Raw genomic sequence first — 19,991 nt, 5'->3', positions numbered from 1 at the left:
AGTGAGCTTGTGTCAAGATAGATGGCTTTTCCTCAAAGTAACATTTTCCAGAGAAACAAATCCAATCATCAATACTGTAAATTTCTCATTTCATCTTTTATTCCTGTTTCAGTCTCTCATCCTTAAAATGGTGTGAGACACCTTTGGGTTTTAAGTGTTTTGTGTTTGGCATGTGTGTTCTGTGGCTTAGGTTATTTACCAAGAGTCCCAAACTATATTGTGTGTTATCCATGCAGGAGCGCGAGAGAGGTGGTGATTCCACCAAGAGTCGTCTTTAGATCACACAGAGCACTGAGACTGAACACACACATTTCAGACATGTCAATGTACCTTCCAACAACAAAAAAAAGAGAGGACTGAATTTAACGATGTAACAAGGTCAGCCTTCATTCAGGTTCTCAACCCACTGGTAACGTCAGCAAGAATAGATTGTTCTGTGACACACAGGCACAAGAGCTAATCAGGAGCTCTGACCTTCCCTTCACAAATAGAAAGTCACTGATTCAAAAATGCAATTTTTTTAATTAAAAATACTAATTTCAACAGAAATCATAGAAAAAACTTGCATCAAAAATGAAATCTCTAGTGTGGGAGTGAAATGAGACAGGAAAAAAGACAAGAACTTCACAGAACAGCCACACAGCAAGAGAAAAGCCATTCACCTGAATGAGAAAAGGCCACAGTCAGATCCAATTAGTCATATCTAATCTAAGAGGTCTATTGACTATTGAAAGAAGCGGTTGGCAGGAAAACAAACATCTCATTTTCCTTGGAAAAAAAATCCTGTTTCAGATTGTCCCCTCTCAATATTTCAAATGTGAGTTTGTCTTACTAATGAGTGTCAAAGCAAATACGCACTGTAAGGAACTAAAGCAACAGGGAAAGTAGCATCCTTTTTGCTCATGAATTTCAAATAATCTTACAAAACAGATCTATAAATGTGCTTAGCCGCCAGCTGATGCATTTGGAAGCCAAAACTGAACCACTGACGAAGCAGAGAGACTTCCTCGGTGGCGGCATTCTCCACTTGATATTGCAGGACTCAGCTTTTTTTTTTCTGTAGCCTTGAAAGACAATGTTCTAGCACTGCTGTGACTAATCTCGGAGGCCATCAAGTCAGAACTAGGAGTTTATTGCTCTTGCCTTGTGAGGTGGCATTATAAAGCCAACCCACAAGCCAGAGTGCTAAGCTGGAGAGACCATCAGTTAATGTTGACCTTACATTCAGTGAAGCTAACCGCTGCTTGAAAAGAGTGCAAACCCTGCTTTAAATCAGCTTGCTCCCTTTACAGATTTACCCATGGTTTAACAGCAAGAGGAGCCTAGCTACTACATGCTGAATGAATGATTAGCTCTTGTAGCCTTGACACATACCTAATCTCAGTGTCCAGATAATGAAATTCAGCCATCTAACAGCATCCCTGTTAGCAGACCTTTGTCATATTCTAGCGCTACACAGCAGAACCACACAACATTACTGAAGGAACATAACCTCCCAAGATGTTTCTTTTTCCTGCAATTAAATGCAATTGACAGGGCTTCTCTCCCTCATGCTTGCCCAGACAGATGTTCTACCAAACTACCTTCTAAAAAAAGAGTTAAATTAATAATTCTAGAATTACAATTGTAATCCTAGTTAAAGAGCTCATACAGCTAAAATATCTGAGATACCTTCTACCATCAAAGTATTGTTGTCACAAAAGCCAACAGAACCTAGCCCCTACTCCCTGGAGTCCTGTTTTCCAGGTCAGTTCCTAAAAAAAATTCTGATTATGAATTTTTTTTAAATAATTCATGTCCAACACTATTTTGAGTATTTACCAGCTATGCAATGCAGTACTTGAGCAAATAGCTTGATAACAACAAACATTATGTTGCTGAAAGCAAAGCCAAGAAAGTTTGTTAGCTTTTCATCTTGACGACTTAAAAGTGAACTTAAGAAACATAGTATGAATTTCCTAACATCTATAAACAACACATTTGCTGACTAGCAGCCCTAGATTGTGGTTCACTGATTTAAGTTTCTTGGCTTAAATACATTTTCTTGATCAGTGCTGGAGAATCTTTAATTTCCTAGTTTGAAATTAAAACTCAAAAGTTGGAGTTGCCGCCTCTCGCATAAGCCAACAGAGTGCCAGGGAAAAAAAAAAAAAAAATCACTTATTTAGCACAATGGAAATTAAATGCAAGGAAACAAAAATTGTCTACGTTATCTAAAACAGAAAAGGCAGTTTTCCAAGTTACTTTGACATCAGTATCACATGACCAATACGTGCACAGGTAATAGAAAGAAAACAAATACAGAAAGAGAAGCTTGGAATTGGAAGATTAACATTGAAAAAAATGCAAAGGGAGAACTGGAGCAAAGGAAAGAAAGTATTTAGTAAAAAATAAAACAGTAAAAAGTACATAAGCTTTTGAACAGCCATGTTGAATCACATTATAATAGGGCCTGAGAAATGTGGTTTGATTATGGAATCTATTAGAAAGTAAATTTTGCGGTAAGAGAAAGGCAGGAGACTAATAGGACCTGCTTGGAGGTAAAATGTCTTTGGGGAAAAAGGCAGAAGGACAGATCCCAGCCAAAAGACAAAAAAAATTTCTCAGAAGGATCTCGAGGATACTGCCACAATTACCATTTTACCTATTATAATCAGGCCATTTCAGAATATTATTGGAAAGAAAACCCTCTTTAACCCAACCTGGTACGACAGAGCAGGGAGGGAGGTCTCTAACCTCATGAAAATCACCAAGATTTCAGAAATGATAGATTGCAAGGAGACCTCAGCCACTTCCCGATTCTTCTTCCTGGCAATTACCACAGCAGTACTGCAGGCTCTGCTAGGTCCACCTTCCCGCTGGCCTTCTGGCCGAAGTACACAGAAAAAGGCACTGCAGTGCATCTGTACCATTTGTACTACTTCATTCTGGTATCGCCTTACACGATAGCTTTGTGTAAACAGAGCTTTGCAGTTTGGGGCTGCTCTTCCTTTCTTCGTCAATTAACCCCAAACAATTACTGTATTTTTGCTGCCACCAGAAATTGTTAAGACTCTCTCTTAAAACTTGTCTCTTACCTTGAAAGAACTGCTGCAAGGCCTCATTTTCTCCCACCACATCCATGAAAAGCCAGAAGTGTTTGCCTTTCCTACTGCTTGAAGAGTCCCACTGAGAAAAATGCACCGTCCCTCTTCCAGACGATTACGAACGTGCCAAGGAACACATGTTTTTGTCAGAGGTTTCAATGACTGTCCCAGCTGATTTTATTCCTTCATAACTAGAGCCAGGGCTATACTTAAACTCTGCTACACGTAAAGCAGAACCTGACAAGGCTTTTGAGGCAAGATGAAGGTGATATGTGTTCTTCTGTTCAGTATGGCTAATGTTCTTGTTTTAAGGACCTTTGGTCCCAGTACTAACCATAATTACACATGCGCAAAAAAGCGCGGCAATAAAAATTACTTATCTTGTCTCTGTACTTTCACTCAGGTGATATAATTAATACTACTGATGAACGTAATCAAACATGCAAGAGCAAAGCCATCACTGTTTTCACTGTATGTACTATCCCATTTAAGCAGCTGAGCATCAGACTATCCAACTACTACAAAAAACCTACATCTCACAGCAGTTTGATTATAGGGAAGCAGAACTTCTACATTATTATTATTAACAAAACTAAATTACAGATTAACCTGTTTGTCTAAGGTAACATTGAAAAACATATGGGAAAGCTGAACATTGAACAAAGGTCTTTTAAGGCTAGTAGCAAATCCTTTTTCACTTTAAATTGATCTTTGTACACTGAAAGTTGCCCCTGTTCTGTCACCTCTAAGCAAACAGGAGAAAATTATTCAGAGATTTTGAGTGGGCATCTGCAAGAAGCATTTGATTGTGAACAAAAGCTTCAGTGAAATCACGAAGTCTGGAATGAGGCCATTTTCTGAAGTAGTTACATTCACTAGACAAGTGACTGTTGTGCAATTTTTACAAGCCCCAGACACTCACAGTGACACAGGTTCCTCATGATAGGCAGCTTATATTAAAAATATAGAAAAGAATTTCAGGGAAGGGACTTGAAGACAGAAGCAAGCCAATCAGTATCTACAAGATGTAGATAGTATCTACAAGCCAGTCATCACCACCAAGATACACTGGGTCCATCTTTGTAGTCCCTAGTATGAGAAAATCACCTCAGCATAATAAACTTTAGATACCATTTATGCCTTGATACGATGATGTATAGAAAACGACCCCTGCTCTCTGCTTGAATGAGCAATACGTGTAAAGGATTATTAAGTCAGAATAGCAGTAGCTACCAGCTATCATTTAACTACTGTTAGCTACTGCTGGAAACAGTTTGATTTCATTGTGTAAACTAAGGATTAACAATCATTTAGGAAGCATTTATGAGCCTAACACAAAACATAATACCAACAAATACAGTTTGTTTTCTAAGAGTGAGTAAAACCAGACTTCCTTAGCATTACTGAAATAATAAACAACCTTTTAACAATTGAAGGTAGAATTCTTCCAGGTTTCTACAGTAGGAACTAGTACCCAGTGACAGGAGGCTGATAAAAATGTTTCATCAGTACTAAAACAGCCCACACTGGACATACATATTTTACTAGTAGTGGAGTAAGTTCAATTGTTTGTTTTAATGTTAACATTGAAATGCTTGGTCAAAGACAAGGCTTGCAGTGTTTTCAGGCACATGTACATGCAAGCAACACAAGTATGGTATCAAATCTCACTGCTCATGCTATTTACTTTTGTAAAAACAGAGAACACTCCAGTAAGACAGTGACAAATAGTGTTATTTTTGTTCTGCATCAAACAAAAGAAACCTGTATCCACTGAGATGCTTCTTGTTAAAGAACCAACTATATAAACTTCCCTTTATTTCTAATGTTTGTCAGTTTACCTGCCAATGCTTTAATCTTATCTGTAATTGATAAATGGCTGTCACGATCAAGACCCAGTGTTTTTCCAAAAGGGCTTTTACATAGCAAGCCTACCACATACCCACAACTATGTTCCTTGTAACCAAATAACTGCGTTCAGCTCAGACTATGCCCAGGGAAAAACCTGAAGTGCCAAAGTAGCACTTGAACAGAAAGAGCATCTTCCTTAAGAAGCCACGATCCTTTTTTGGGTTCTCTTTGTAGCAAATTGTGTGTGTGAAGAAACTGCTAACATTACATGGAAATTACCATCAGCATGTTAAAGAAATCACGTAATGGATGTTTTTCAATTTCAAGGGCAGCTGTGGGAAATTGATGTACAAAACACCGGAAATCCCAAAAAAGCAGGAGGGAAAAAAAAAATCATTTAAAGGAATGAAAAAATTCCAATGAAAGAAAATTAGAGGGGACGAGAAAGTTTTTAGCAGTCAGGTAGGAATCGGGACAGATTTCTAACCAAAGAGTGACCAAGGTAATTTTATTGTTCCTTGATGTTTGAAAAGCACCCTACTTTAGAGAGAAGATACCCAGATTTATTATGCTGTTGACTCTTCACCATATATGTTTCTCTTCTTACATTGTTTTAAAAATGAAAAATATAGGAAAGCAGCACTTCAAAGAATTCCAAGTTCTCCTAGTCGTCTGTTAACTGTATTGGCATACGTGCATAGAGAGATACATACATGTACCTAAAACACTACAATGAAGAAAATGTCAGGCATTTATTCCCTCTTCATAAAATCATCTCAGTTTTACATTTTGGAATGACTTACCAGGGAGGTTCACACCATTCTGCATCACAAAGAACAGAAGACAGACACGGCTTCAGACTAACACTTTAATCAGAAGTTTTGTTTTTAAATGTAAATTACAATCACTAATACACCTGCAAGTGCTTACCACATTTGTTCAACTAAGTATTATATGTACGCATATACAGCATAAGTCAGTTTAAAACAATCACAGTACTTCTTAGTGCAATCTGCAAAAGGAGAAAGATCTTGGACCCACTTTGTGGAAATAAATATCAAGTGACAAAAAAAGATTCAGCAATTGTAGTTATTCAATGAAGTTCATGCATGCGCAAGAGTAAAAAGATTTAGAGCTCTTCCTTGTAATAGCCAAGTTTTGCTAGTGACATCTCTCTTCTCAGCTGCATAACTTCCCAGAACATCTGTTCCGCTAAAAAAAAAAAAGACAGAAATATCATTAAACATACTGAATTCATATTTTACTTCAACTGATGTATACAGGCTGCCTCACTGTACGTCAGTTTAGGGGAACTTTAGAAGTAATAAACATGTAGTAAAACCAGAATTAATATGTGTGAGAGCTGTTTGTGCTTGGTTGTGGCAAAATTTGTTAAAGTATTTATTTTAAAAATTCTAAATGATGGTACTATAAAAAATTCCCCAAGTTTTAGATGATTTCTTTTTAAATGCCTGACTAACCTAGTGGCCTTCTATGATGGAGTCACTACATCAGTGGACATGGGAAGGGCTACAGATGTCGTCTATCTGGACCTCTGTAAGGCCTTTGACACGGTCCCCCGCAACATCCTTCTCTCTAAACTGGAGAGGTATGGATTTGATGAGTGGACTGTCCGGTGGGTGAGGAATTGGTTGGATGGTCGCATCCAGAAGGTAGTGGTCAATGGCTCAATGTCCAGAGGGAGATCAGTGACGAGTGGCGTCCCGCAGGGGTCCGTATTGGGACCGGTACTGTTCAATATCTTCATCAGTGACATAGACAGTGGGATCGAGTTTGCAGATGACACCAAGCTGAGTGGTGCAGTCGACACGCCAGAGGGTCGGGATGCCATCCAGAGGGACCTGGACAAGCTCGAGAAGTGGGCCTGTGTGAACCTCATGAGGTTTAACAAGACCAAGTGCAAGGTCCTGCACCTGGGTTGGGGCAACCCCCAGTATCAACACAGGCTGGGGGATGAAGGGATTGAGAGCAGCCCTGCCGAGAAGGACTTGGGGGTACTGGAGGATGAAAAGCTGGACATGAGCCAGCAATGTGCGCTCACAGCCCAGAAGGCCAATCGTATCCTGGGCTGCGTGAAAAGAAGCGTGGCCAGCAGGTCGAGGGAGGGGATTCTGCCCCTCTACTCTGCTCTGGTGAGACCCCACCTGGAGTACTGCGTCCAGCTCTGGAGCCCTCAGCATAAGAAAGACAGAGACCTGTTGGAGCAGGTCCAGAGGAGGGTCACAAAAATGATCGGGGGGATGGAACACCTCTCCTGTGAAGAAAGGCTGAGAGAGTTGGGGTTGTTCAGCCTGGAGAAGAGAAGGCTTCGGGGAGACCTTATTGCAGCCTACCAGTACTTAAAGGGGACTTATAAAAAAAGATGGCGGCAAACTTTTTAGCAGGGCCTGTTGTGACAGGACAAGGGGGAATGGCTTTAAACTAAAGGGGGGTAGATTTAGCCTAGATATAAGGAAGAAATTTTTTATGCTGAGGGTGGTGAAACACTGGCACAGGTTGCCCAGAGAGGTGGTGGATGCCCCATGCCTGGAAACATTCCAGGTCAGGTTGGATGGGGCTCTGAGCAACCTGATCGAGTTGAAGATGTCCCTGCCCACGGCAGGGGGGTTGGACTGGGTGACCTTTAGAGGTCCCTTCCAACCCAAGCTATTCTATGATTCTATGAAATTGGGGAACAAAAATACATCAGTACTACTTCTCAGCTTCAATTAAGTGCTGTTTCTCATTTTAATTGCCCTACCCTTTGACTCATTTTTTGTAAAATTAAAAGAATGCAGGAAAAAAAAGTAGAACTTGTTGGATAAGAATTGTTTCATCACAGAATCTGTAATTTTGTTGTAATTTTTCCACTTGTAATCTTTCTTCTTCCCTCTTTTTTCTACCAGTAATCTGACAGCAGCAATAAATTGGGGAGGAAAAAAGACCTTTTTTTTAAATTTCATCTGTATTTTGCTAAACTTGATGAGCCTAGTGCATACCTTAAGCTTCTAGACACCACAGCAATACAAATCAAAATTGAGTATATAATTATACAAGACCAAAATAATTTCCATGCAGTAAAGATCATGATGTAGAATGACTACAAAGATTATTAACCCAAGCAACAAGTACAAGGTCTTCCCAACCATATTTCAAAACCCATTTTTGTGAAAGTGACCTCTGTCTCAAAAATTGCATGGTGCATGAGTAGAAATACATGCAATGCACTATGCAGACAATTATCATGAGTGCCTACATTCTTCTAACAGTATTGTTGAAGTATTTACGTAAAGCCACAAACGCAAATTCTGTTTTTAATGGTAAACATGACAACTGAGCTGAAACACCAACTCAACTTTTTTCAAAACTTCATGTGAAGAATAAATAATTCTGATAACACTGAAAAAGCTTCTTTATCTCAATAGCAAAGTAAACAATTTTTAGTTGAAACTATATAGGTCCTTTTAGTCCATGCCCTAGTTTCGGCTGGGATGGAGTTAATTTTCTTCCTAGTAGCTGGTACAGTGCTGTGTTTTGGATTTAGGATGAGAATAATGTTGAGAACACACTGATGTTTCAGTTGTTGCTAGGTAGTGCTTACACTAGTCAAGGACTTTTCAGCTTCTCATGCCCTGCCAGCGAGAAGCTGGGAGGGGGCACAGCCAGGACAGCTGACCCAAACTGCCCAAAGGGATATTCCATACCACGTGATATTCCATACCATGTGACATCATGCTCAGTATATAAACTGGAGGGCCAAAGGGATATTCCATACCATATGACATCATGCTCAGTATATAAACTGGGGAGAGTTGGCTGGGGGGCAGCAACCACGGCTCAGGAACTGGCTGGGCATCGGTTGGCAGGTGGTGAGTAACTGCATTGCGCATCACTTGCTTTGTATATTCTTTCATCATTATTTTCCCTTCCTTTTCTGTCCTATTAAACTGTCTTTATCTCAACCCACGAATTTTACGTTTTTTCTCCCCGATTCTCTCCCCCATCCCACTGGAGGGGGACAGGGAGCGAGTGAACGGCTGTGTGGTGTTTAGCTGCCTGCCGGGTTAAACCACAACACTCAAAGTAAAAGTCTTTTAACTATAAACCAAATTAAAACTTAAATAACACATTTTCAAGATCTTCTGCAATGCTAGTACATCCATAAAAATTACCACCATCTGCAGGTTTTATTGAACATAATTTAATATACGAAATAGGTGAATTTCTGGTGAATTCCATGAAAATAATTCCCTTTGACAAGGAAAGTTAACAGCATTATTTTTTGTAAGGAACAGTCTCTCTATCACTTTAGGAGTACTTCAGGTTAGAAATAGAAACAAAAGATTTGGGTGTAGCTAAAATACTGAGGTCTTGAAATTGGGAAACATCAGAAGAGATGACTATAGGTGAGGTAGATCAAAGTGGGGCTAACTCTAGCCAAATTCTGGATGAAGCCCATCCACACAGACTCGAAGAATGAAAAGCACAAACATCCATAAACATTACAATGCTGTTTTACTCTACTTTCAAAAATGCAACTGAACTGAAAAAAATTAAATTTTAGAAGTGAAAGTAATTTTTTTAATTAAACTATTGACACAGGGCTAATGACACTTTTTCCACTATCTGTGCTTAGCAAATCCAGGAGCCCAAGGGATATGGTCTGTTTCAAAAAAAACTTGGACTGAGGGCTGTTGGGCAATATTCTTTGACCTGGACAGGAAATACAATTAAATCAATTGTGTACAGCTTAAACACAATCAAATGATCATAATTTTATTTTATAGTGATAAACAGGTAAAATAGTCTTGCAAATGAAGACCAGTAACTACAACTCCAACACGCAATATATTTTTAAGTTCCACAAGTAACTAGGTGTACAGTGTGTACATTTTCATAACCATCCTCTTTTATATGGACATACTGAAACTGAATAGCACAGTTAAGCAAATTTCCAAATTACTGCGCAGACAGAGTTTAAATAGCCAGTTGTTGGGTAGGCTATTCTGACAGGAACAAAGCGACCGGGTAACTCTGGGGGGAAGAGAAAAACCCAGCCTGAAGCAATGGCAGTAAAATCACATTTCTCTTTTGGCGTGGGGGGTAATCAAGCCTTACATTGTCAGATACATTTATAACCAGAGCCCTAATCAAGAGACTTTGCTATGCCACAGCAATGACCGAGACCTCATTTCTCAGCTGCACTCAGATGAAGGATTACGGTATGGTTTCCTGTTTATTTTTTTACAATTTAACCCAAAATATTGTCATCCTTGCCAGGTCTCCCTGAAAGATAGTCTGACAAGAAGGGCTGTCTGAATTCTCAATGCATGAAAAGAGAAGGCGCACGAAAACACCAAGTGAAAGAAGAAAAAAATGGCCCAGATGAAACCAAACTGGAGTTTTTTTGGTCTAAAATATGTCCATATTCTGTGAAAGAGCCTTGATTTTTGAATGCTGTGCAGAAAAACTGTGACTAACTCATCGTTACAGAATTTTTCGTAACATTTCTTACTGAGTAACATAAGGGGTTTTTAGATGGACTAAAAATCACTGCTTTTTAATTTGTTGTTCTTAAAAAAAAAAACTTTATTGGAGGGTGGGATATCACCAAATTCTCATAATTACAACAATGACTACCAACAGATAGCTCTCCTGTAATGTCAGGCCACTGCTGTTGTGCACAGATAGCAAGTTTTAGGCACATGCACTATGTAAATTTCTATTTATATATGCCAAATACAATTTCCTACTCACCATCTTGCTGCTTCAACAGTCCTTGCTGGATATATCGAATATACGTAAAGAAGTTACACACAGAAGTGATCTGAACCCACATAAAAAATAATGGTGGTTAATATCATTTTGTATAACGGTATGGAAAAATAACTAACCAACCACTACTCAAAATGAAATCACAGTAAATCTACTTACCCTGTAACGACAGAAAGGAGAAATGTAGTAATAACTGCTTGAATCTCCTAATTTGATTCTATGCTTGCATGACTTACTTTGTCCACTGAGAGCACATTTCCTACAAAATATAAAGTTTGCATGATTTAATAAACAGATCTGACATTAATGTCTAAACACCTGCATGTGTTTAAGGCGTTAATGTAATCGCTTCATATTGGCATAGATACCCAAGTCTCTGCCTTCATTTCACAAGCTGCAATTATTACATTATGTTGTCAGTTATTTTAGTTCCACAAGGACTAATTTTGTTTCAATACCAGTGCATCGTGATGCATTTTGGATTTTTAAAACTTTCTTCAGCTCTGGTCATGTACTTCCATATTCACTAATTCAAGCTGGCTTGACAACTGTGGAACAGTGGAACTTCTTTAACTCTTCATATGTGAAATAAACATTGTTTAAATTATCAGTTGATGCCAACATTTAAACAGATTTTAAAAAAAATTCTGCTTGATGTTGCATTTCATCATAAAAAAAAAAATCAGCCCTACAGAATAGCAGTCAACCCTCTGAAGCCTCTCTCAGATGCGTTCTAAGACCAGCTTTGCATTTACGCCCAAATTGAAATCATATTTTATTTTCAGAGTATAAAATAATTTGAGACAAAGGAAAATAGGCATTCTGGCAATAATTCTTTCCATTACCATTATAAAAAGTGATGGTAAAATAATCAAATTTACTACTTCTGGTGTATTGCAAGTATGTCATATTGAGGAACAAGGAAAGGTCAGTAGTCACCACAAATTCTTCCCAAAAAACAATTCAGGAAAAGGGAAAGAATTTTTTTAAGTTTCCTCCAATATTCTTTAGAAAAAGAAGGTTTGAATCTCTTGAAGGAACTACTATTAATACAATCTTAATAAGTGTAAATAAAACGGGAATTTGATTTATTTGAAATTTCTATATTGCAGCATCTCAGATGAACTGGATTGTCATGGCATCCACTGTTTCACTGATTTTAAAAGCTGCTGGCTCTTCTCCCTTCCATTTCTACCTCACAAAATTAGGGAGTCTAAGAACAAGCAGCCTTTCAAAAGTGAAACAAAAATTACTAAGCTTCTGTGGTTCTAAACAGTGGCTCAGAGGCCCTTTTAAATAGCCTGCAGCTGGTCCACAGAACCATCTAAGACAGGAGAAAAATTGAAGAGTGTATATGATTTTCCATAGCAATTTATGAGGACTGACAGCAGTTCATTGATCCAAGAAATCCTACAGTAGCTGAAGCAAGCTGATGGCAATTTCAGTCAAGCTTTTGTAAGAAGACAGACAGACTTCCAATGCTAGGAAAATAAAGCCCTTTTTTCCTTCTGGCTATAGAATTACTTTCTATATGTTATCTTCCATCACACCAGGTTAAATGCTGGCATGACAGTTACTACTACTGACTCAGTTCTGCACTGTATGGCACACATGCAGCTTTACACTTTGTTCCCCATGGGGACAATGATTCAAATCCCATGGGGAAACCCAGCTGTTTTCGTTAAGGCAGCCCTTACTACACACCATCACAGGCACTATTCAATAACTTCTGTATATCAAGAACCTTTCTTCCCTATTGCCACAGCTCTCTGCCCTCCGCTCCTTATTTTGCTGCTGGGCTATTACCTGCTATTTTATGCATCTATTCCCCTATTCCCCAGGCAATTGTACAATAAAATAATTCCTTTAAAATCATTACTGATTTTCATTATTATTTATTTACAGTTTGTCTATATTTTGTTACCTATTTAAGAACATGGTTTCAATAAAAATAGTGCCTTGCACCATATAAAAATAATAAATATGAAACTGCTACTCTACTCCAATTCAGTGAAAACTGGAACACCTGTTTCCCAGTGTCAGTGCCAGTAATCATATATAAGGCAAAACATGTTTGCTGTCAAGTTACACTTAAATACTCCATATTCCTTACCTATTACTTATCTACATGCAATACCACAAAAGTTTTTGGTCGCTACATGACAGCGGGAAAAGGGAGAAAGGAGTACACCTGGCCTTTTGATACATCTGAAGTAACTAAATTACGATTTATGCAGAGTCATCTCAAAACATTAATCTATACCTAGCCAACTATGTAAGGATTACATAAATTCTAATTAAACATTTATCTTACACTAGACAAAATAGGTTAAAGTCTCATGAAACTTCTGAATGATGCAATTGAGTCTCCTGTTTTTGAGTAAATATTTCATCACATTAAGACGTAGGGAAGTTGCTTGAACCACAATGATTTTAAATCAATTTGCCAATTGCTCTTTAATGACACGTGACTTGTTTCAGTAGCTTCTGGCTGTCCAGATTCTCTATTGCATTCATGGAACACAGCTCACAGTGGTGTATCTTGGACTTGAAATCACCACCCCTTGAGTAGCTCCCTTATTGGTGGCAGGCCCTTCTGATGAGGCGCTGTTACAGCTCAAAGAGCATGTCTTCTGGTGACAGGAGTGAGCTGAAGAATATATCAATGCCTGAATTTTGTAGGCTAGAAAGGATCAAATACTAAGTCATAAACCACAATTTTCACTTTATACAGCTTTTTTAAAGAGAAAGTAAAAAATTTTGAAATATGTTAAATGTATTTTCTCTTCCACTCAAAACCAGAGGAAAAAAAAAGAACTAAAAACCAATAGCGATGAGAAAGAAAAAAAAACCAAAACACTTAAGAGCCAGATGAAAAAGTTTTGATGCAAGTTTTCTATCAGATAATTGAGCTCTGTCAAAACAAGTATTACAGAGAGAACTGTCAACTTGTCCAAAAGATCTCCAACAGAAAAGTCAAGGCCTTCTCAGGATTTGGAAGGCTCCAGATTAACGTTGACCTTGCTTGCTTAACCCTGACATACACTAAAGCACACTACAAATCCCTTCCTTCTCCTCCACATCCATCAAAGCCCCAGTGCCTCAGGCAAGTCCCTCCCACCTAACTATAATGTCTGTATCAGTACCTGACAACAAGTCTTGCTTCAGATTCCTCTAGGACCATTCCAAAATTTCTAGAATAACCTTCCTGTCATTCAAGTATACCTCCTGCTTTAGGTTCAAACTCACCTTCACCTTCATTCCTGCTTCATTACATTGCTCCTGCTCAAATTCAGACGATTTACTTTATATATCTCCTCTCAAATCCTTCAGCTACCTTTGTCAGTGTGCTATGTATGTCCTAAATTTCTTATGCCACAAGTACTCCAGATGTCTGATATTCAGCCTGTACTACTTCAATACTTATTTCTTTCATGATACTTTCCAGGTGATAGCCCCTAGTTCAAAAGCATCTGTTTTAAGTATTAGGATGGTCTTCTCCAAAGAAGTCAATGTTACTTTTGCAGTCAATGCACCATAAGTGAAGCAAACAGCTCTCCCAAAAAGGGAATTTGTCTTAAAGGTTTGTTCTATATTAGTCTTTTTTAAAGTTTAATTTATTAGTTGCTTACTTTCCCCATAAAATTTTCTAACAGCAATCTTGAAGTCTTAGATTTTAGGAAATAAAGTTTAAGATACACAAATTTGACTGAGGTGAGCAGTTGATAGGAGTTTTCTCAACCCAAAAGTTCTCTCAAATGAGTCAAGATTTCCCCTCTGTCTGTTAGCTTAACATACTTTGGTCCCCCACATTCAACTGCAGAAGCTTTCACAAATCGAACAGGTTGCAAGCCAACAGGTTCAATGCTGAGAGTGTTGTTTTCAACAGCTTCCAGAACAGCTGAGGCCAACTGCAAGAGAAATTTAGAAAGCAGTTAAAAACAGCTCTGCGTTATCCATTGCCTCAAAGCAGTGACATATTTCTTCTTCTGTGAAGTTAGGAACACCGAAAAAAATCAACTCACCAAACAAATTCAATTACATATGAGATTTTGCTTTCATTGTGAGCAAGAGGTCCCACTTCCAGGCTGCTGTTTAAATTCTGCCCTCCAAATAACCCTGCTCTCCCTGAGGCAAGATAACTACCTTTACAGCCAGGAATGTAGTCAAGCATGTTTAAAATGCTAACTGTATTTTCAGTCATTCCTCATAAGCCCAAGTAGCACATACATTTGTACATGCAGTGTTCTTGTCAGAGACTGGATACGGCACAAACTTCATTCATTTAAAAAAATTGCTCTAATTTTATTGTGTTCTATGGAAACACAAAATAATGCAGCATGCTTCCTTATCTTGCAAAAAACAAGTAAATATTATGTCACTGTTTTTCAGCCAAAAATAACTTTATAAAGGTGTTCAAACAAGTAAGACTGAACAATATATAGAAAAGCCAACATAATATATAGAAAAGCCAGTTGCAACTTTCAAACACTAGTCTAGTTAAAACATCAACTTCATGAAACAAAGTGCAACTTTGCTCAGGCTTTTTATGTTAATTCTTTATAAACACACAATCATAAGACACTAGAAATATGCTCATTTTGCTTGATTGGACTCAACACTTGCCCAAGACTACTGTTTAAGTATGGACAAGTAATAGCCATTACTTGATTTTAAAAAAGGTGCAATTTATGTTATTAGTGAAATAATTCTGTGCCAAGTTTCCTTCCTGAGTAATAATGATATTTTCCTATTGTACTTGGAATATTTTAAAGACAGAACGTTACTATTAAAGTAGTTCACATGAAATACTCTTTCTCTGCCATCTCCTAAAAGCAAAACACTACACATAAACAAGAGGCTATTGAGAGTTAATGTAATACTTCAACCATTCAGATAACTGCATTTCCAATTATTCTAAAACACAATACATGTGTAGTTTGTTTGGTTTAACTGCATGTTAGTTTATCGATATTCAAGTGAAAACAGAAGTCAGTCACTATGCACAGCATCTGGAAACAACAACTGATTTAACTGACAAGTGCTAGAAGCCTCATTCTTTCCTTAAGAGGAAATACAAATCTACAGTAATTATATCACCACTGAAGCAGAAAAAAAACAAAATTAATTTGCTGGGAAAGACAGCGGGATGTCCTACTTACACATACTGCAGAAGCAATTTAATTCCCATAGTAACCAAGTAAACTTTTTAGTGGGAGAGGTTCATATGATGCTGTACACCAACCATAATGAACTGGTATACAATTAACTAAAAGATCGTGCATGCTTATGGCCAGCAAGTAACAGTAGATGAAAAGCACGGGAAAAGAACATAACACCACATGAAAACAACAGATAAACATTATGAAGTAAATACAGCATTTTCCATGTAAGGTGTTTAATTTTATTGGGGAACAAAAATATCAAGTCTGAGGGCTTTAAAATTTGTTATTCTTATTTCAATAAAGATCTAAGAATATGGTCCCTTCCCCCTAGAGACTGATACCACAACTACAGCCTGTAAATGCTGCTTAAGAACAAAAACTAAGTAAAGAGTTGGAGCTGGAATCAGTTCCATGTTATTCCCAGGATGGGTAAAACTCCAGTCTTTCCTCTGTATGGGAGAGCGTGAGGGCATAACACCAGGAGAAAAAAGTCTCATAATTCATTTCATCTAAAACCACATTCCCAAACTGCCCCTGTTGAATCATATCAAATCCCAAAGTCTAATTCTGTAACTCAAACCTCTCTTCAAGAAAACACCCAGACTGTGCTTGCAGCCTGCTCCGACTGATATGAGAGAAAACTAGTCCACAAAATTAAATACATTGGTCTCTACTGCCCCCTGCATAAACAAGAGACAGTGACAGGACACTATTTCTACAAAACAGTATCTTTGAAATATTAGGAAAAAACCCACCATCCATTCCTACAAACATCAGATTCTGCCAGATAGGAGTAACATCTGAAGGAGTAGACCTAAAAAGGCCATATCTGGAATAGCATAAATGAAATAGTGAAGAAAAAAACGATCATTTCAATACTCCAGACTAAACTTCAGCACTTCACTGTAAACTGTCACACTCTAATGAAACAAAAATGGTTAAACTTCATATGAAAACATTTTTAATACAGTCTATTGGCTTCATGTAACATATTTAAGGGAAAAGCATCAGTGACCACATTTAGACTATTTCCATTACCTCACTTTTTGAGAAGGTTAAACATGGAAAAATATCTTCCCGATAAATTTTATCCAAGAAAGGACACGTTCTGTCCATAGTAGGCTCATCCTTCCAAGATCTGAATTCATTGTACAAAGATAGGTCAGCCTAGAACACACACAAAGATTCACATATTTTAGTACTGCAATTATCACAGTAGTGTCTATCATTTGCGAATATCCACGGGGAAATAACGAGCATTAAAACTAAATGCTTTCCATTGCACTGTGAAAGGATGCGATCATGCCCTAGCTATGAACACCTTCTTAAATCCACTTTCCTAAGACTGCAAATATAAGCAAATCAAAACATACCATTTTCAAGACACAGAGGTAATGCATTCACCAGTCACCACACCACCAGGGATAAGCTAATTACCTCTCCCCCATTTCCTAAGCTTCCAGGATAGCTTTGAAAAACTTAACTGATTGTTTAACAGAAAAAAGCCAAAAAATAATTTTCTTCTTGATGCATCTTGATGCATAAAGTATTTTAGTCCATCTCCATTTCTATGCGTTAAAGAAAAGCAGAGAAATCTAAAGAAAACAACTGCAATCCTGGACATCTTATATGTTCACCCTACATCTGAATATAACACACCGCTATCCGAACGCTAAAAGAAAACAGACATTTAACAGACTAAGTATACTAACACAGGAAAACAGGAATTCAATATACAAATCAATTAAAACTATACTCTTATTCTTCATTTTTCATCTTCATGCCCAAACTCTCTCCTACACCATGCTACAACAGGAAGGCAAGGATATTCACTGGGCATGATTTATGAGCCTGCTCCCCCACAGCTCCTCCAGTCAATGGAGAAATACTAAAACAACCCATTAAATCGTGCTAGGAGTAAGCATGATCTGTGTTAGGAAGAGATGGTTTTATCTGCTTTGAAACCACCTTGTTTTGTCATCTCCATGTTGAGATCAGTTTAGCAGTGAGAAGGCACCTGTCCAGTCTGGCATTCAGGAGACTGGTACTAGGTCGCTATTAAAATCCATGTTCATGTTATGGGACACCCTGTCCCATGGGCTGGCTACCCACTAACAGCTGGAGCACGCTGAGGTACTCCCAGAGCACATCTTCTGGTTTAAGAAGGATCCTGTTCACAGGCACCAACACTGCTCCAAGACATTAACCAAGCAGAGTGGGGATGAGTGCTTCTGACGCATACTCCTAATCCAACTCAAAAGACTAATGCCAGTCCCCAGTGGGATATGCAACACCATCCTGCTCCTCAGATGCAACACCATCCTCAGACTGGTTTTGACATTCTGCTGACACAGACTTCAGCATCTTTCCCCTCTGACTGGTTGTTAAATCCCTTTCTTGTACTATAGCAGACCTATACTCCTAAAACCCAAACCTAGGGCTATAGGAAAGAATGTACGCTGCAGGCCAAAGATAAGCCAGGATGTGATTTTAAAATTTTGTAATATTAAAAACAAATAATATAGATGAGATAATGAAAGTGGGAAAACAGTGTATGCTAAAAATTAAAGTAATTAATTTTTAATCCTATTAAAAAGATCAGTACACTGCTTTGAACCAACCTCTTTCAGTCTTGTTCTTTTCCCATGCATTACCCCTTCTCTGAGCTCCCAGCACTTCGCCATTCTTTTAAATATATATATATTTTGGGGAGTTCTTTTGTCATTTGGGGGGGGGGGGGGGGGGGGGCAGTTCTTAAAAAGGAACCTACAAAAATTAAGCTGGCAAATTTGTTTTCCATTAGAGCTACTTGCCTTACACTCAGGTACAACCAGGAACAACCATCTTAATTAAGCTAGTCCATAAATGTTCTGGTTGCTAAGCCACCAACCTCATCGTACAAATGAAATTCAATAGGTGTAACTTACTCCCTAAAGGTGCATTTCCCATACCTTAAAACCCATCTCAGGTCTGGCTTTAAAACGAATACAATCAAGAGATAGCAGCAGAAAAAAGGCCATTTTTGATTTGTACTATATGATTCTAAAAACTAAGATGCATTTCTTATTAACTCGGTTATTTTCTAGATTTAAGTCAATTTCACCCAAACCTGCAATTTATAAAGAAGCTGTCTTGAAAAAAGCTCAGTGAATATAGCTTGATGCTGTTCCTTCCCAATCTACAGTGTGCTACATGTGTATTTCTTCCCTGCCTTTATTTGCACTTTCACTAGATCAACGTTTTGATTACCTGCAATTAAATATACAGCCAATTGTAATAATAATTCTAGTTAAATTTTTAATGCTTTCATTTTACAGTAAAATACAACATCAGAGAAACATTTCAGCTCTTTCAACACGGATGCATTTATCAGCATTTACGCTGAGTGGATGCTACCTGCCTGCCTAAGATCCAGGCAGCTATTCAGCTTGCCTAAATCCTGTTAAATACCTAAATTAGACATGTCTATTATCCTAGAGGTTACTCCCACACGCTAGGAAGTATTTCTCTGGGATGTTGGCACCTTTCTGGCTCCACTGCAATTTAGGGTAGACAGCCAGCCACTCTAACTCTGTCTACACTCTACAAAGAAAGCTGGGAGTTGACATGTATTTACACCCAGCTCCATCCAACATCTCGAAATGCCCATCTCTGGGTGGTAGACTCTCCATAAGGGTCGAAAGCTATATTCCCCACACCACAAGGCCACTACGTATCCCTGAGCAAGGGTACTCTCAGCCCCCCTTTTGAAGCCCAGTCACTCAAAATCAGAAGAACGACATGCAAAGGGTAACCTAACTCAGTGGCAAGAACATTTAGCAAGAAGGGGGCAGAACTAGGGTTTCAGACCCAGCTCCCAGAAATGCAACACATTTACCTTAGACCAACAATAAACAAAAGCAGTAAACAAAACCACAAAGCATTGGATAACGAAAGCAGTAGGGAAGGCAGATCCCCCCTGCTTAAAACAATGTCCTAACCACCTTGGCAGATGCAGTCTTGCTTTCTTCACCCCATGTTGCACTCCATTAAATATTCCTGCTCAGAAGAGAGATAGAAAGACTCAAGTCCCAGTGGGCGGAAAATCCGTGTTATTTCTTACTGATTCCCTGGG

The 19,991-nt window shown here is 38.3% G+C and overlaps 2 protein-coding genes across 4 annotated transcripts in view; both read right to left on the bottom strand.

The window, feature by feature from the left end:
- MYRFL (myelin regulatory factor like) overlaps positions 1–3,398 on the bottom strand; it is a 46,525-nt gene extending 43,127 nt beyond the window's left edge. The window contains exon 1 of the mRNA XM_076332831.1: positions 3,078–3,398. Within this exon, the coding sequence (XP_076188946.1) occupies positions 3,078–3,123 (46 nt within the window). The 5' untranslated portion in view covers positions 3,124–3,398. The remainder of the gene's footprint in view (positions 1–3,077) is intronic.
- Positions 3,399–5,791: 2,393 nt separating this feature from the next.
- Positions 5,792–19,991, bottom strand: part of RAB3IP (RAB3A interacting protein) — a 35,412-nt gene continuing 21,212 nt past the window's right edge. For 2 of the 3 annotated variants that reach the window (XM_076332778.1, XM_076332787.1), the window contains 5 exons: positions 16,916–17,044; positions 14,511–14,623; positions 10,872–10,971; positions 10,695–10,764; positions 5,792–6,149 (listed from right to left, as the gene is read on the bottom strand). In XM_076332778.1, coding sequence (XP_076188893.1) covers positions 6,067–6,149; positions 10,695–10,764; positions 10,872–10,971; positions 14,511–14,623; positions 16,916–17,044 — 495 coding nt within the window. In that variant the 3' untranslated portion in view covers positions 5,792–6,066. The remainder of the gene's footprint in view (positions 6,150–10,694; positions 10,765–10,871; positions 10,972–14,510; positions 14,624–16,915; positions 17,045–19,991) is intronic. The other variant, XM_076332796.1, reaches the window with a different exon arrangement.

This window comes from Aptenodytes patagonicus, chromosome 1 (assembly GCF_965638725.1).
Source record: "Aptenodytes patagonicus chromosome 1, bAptPat1.pri.cur, whole genome shotgun sequence".
NCBI classification, from domain to species: Eukaryota; Metazoa; Chordata; class Aves; order Sphenisciformes; family Spheniscidae; genus Aptenodytes; species Aptenodytes patagonicus.
This window is presented reverse-complemented; position numbering and strand designations above follow the sequence as displayed.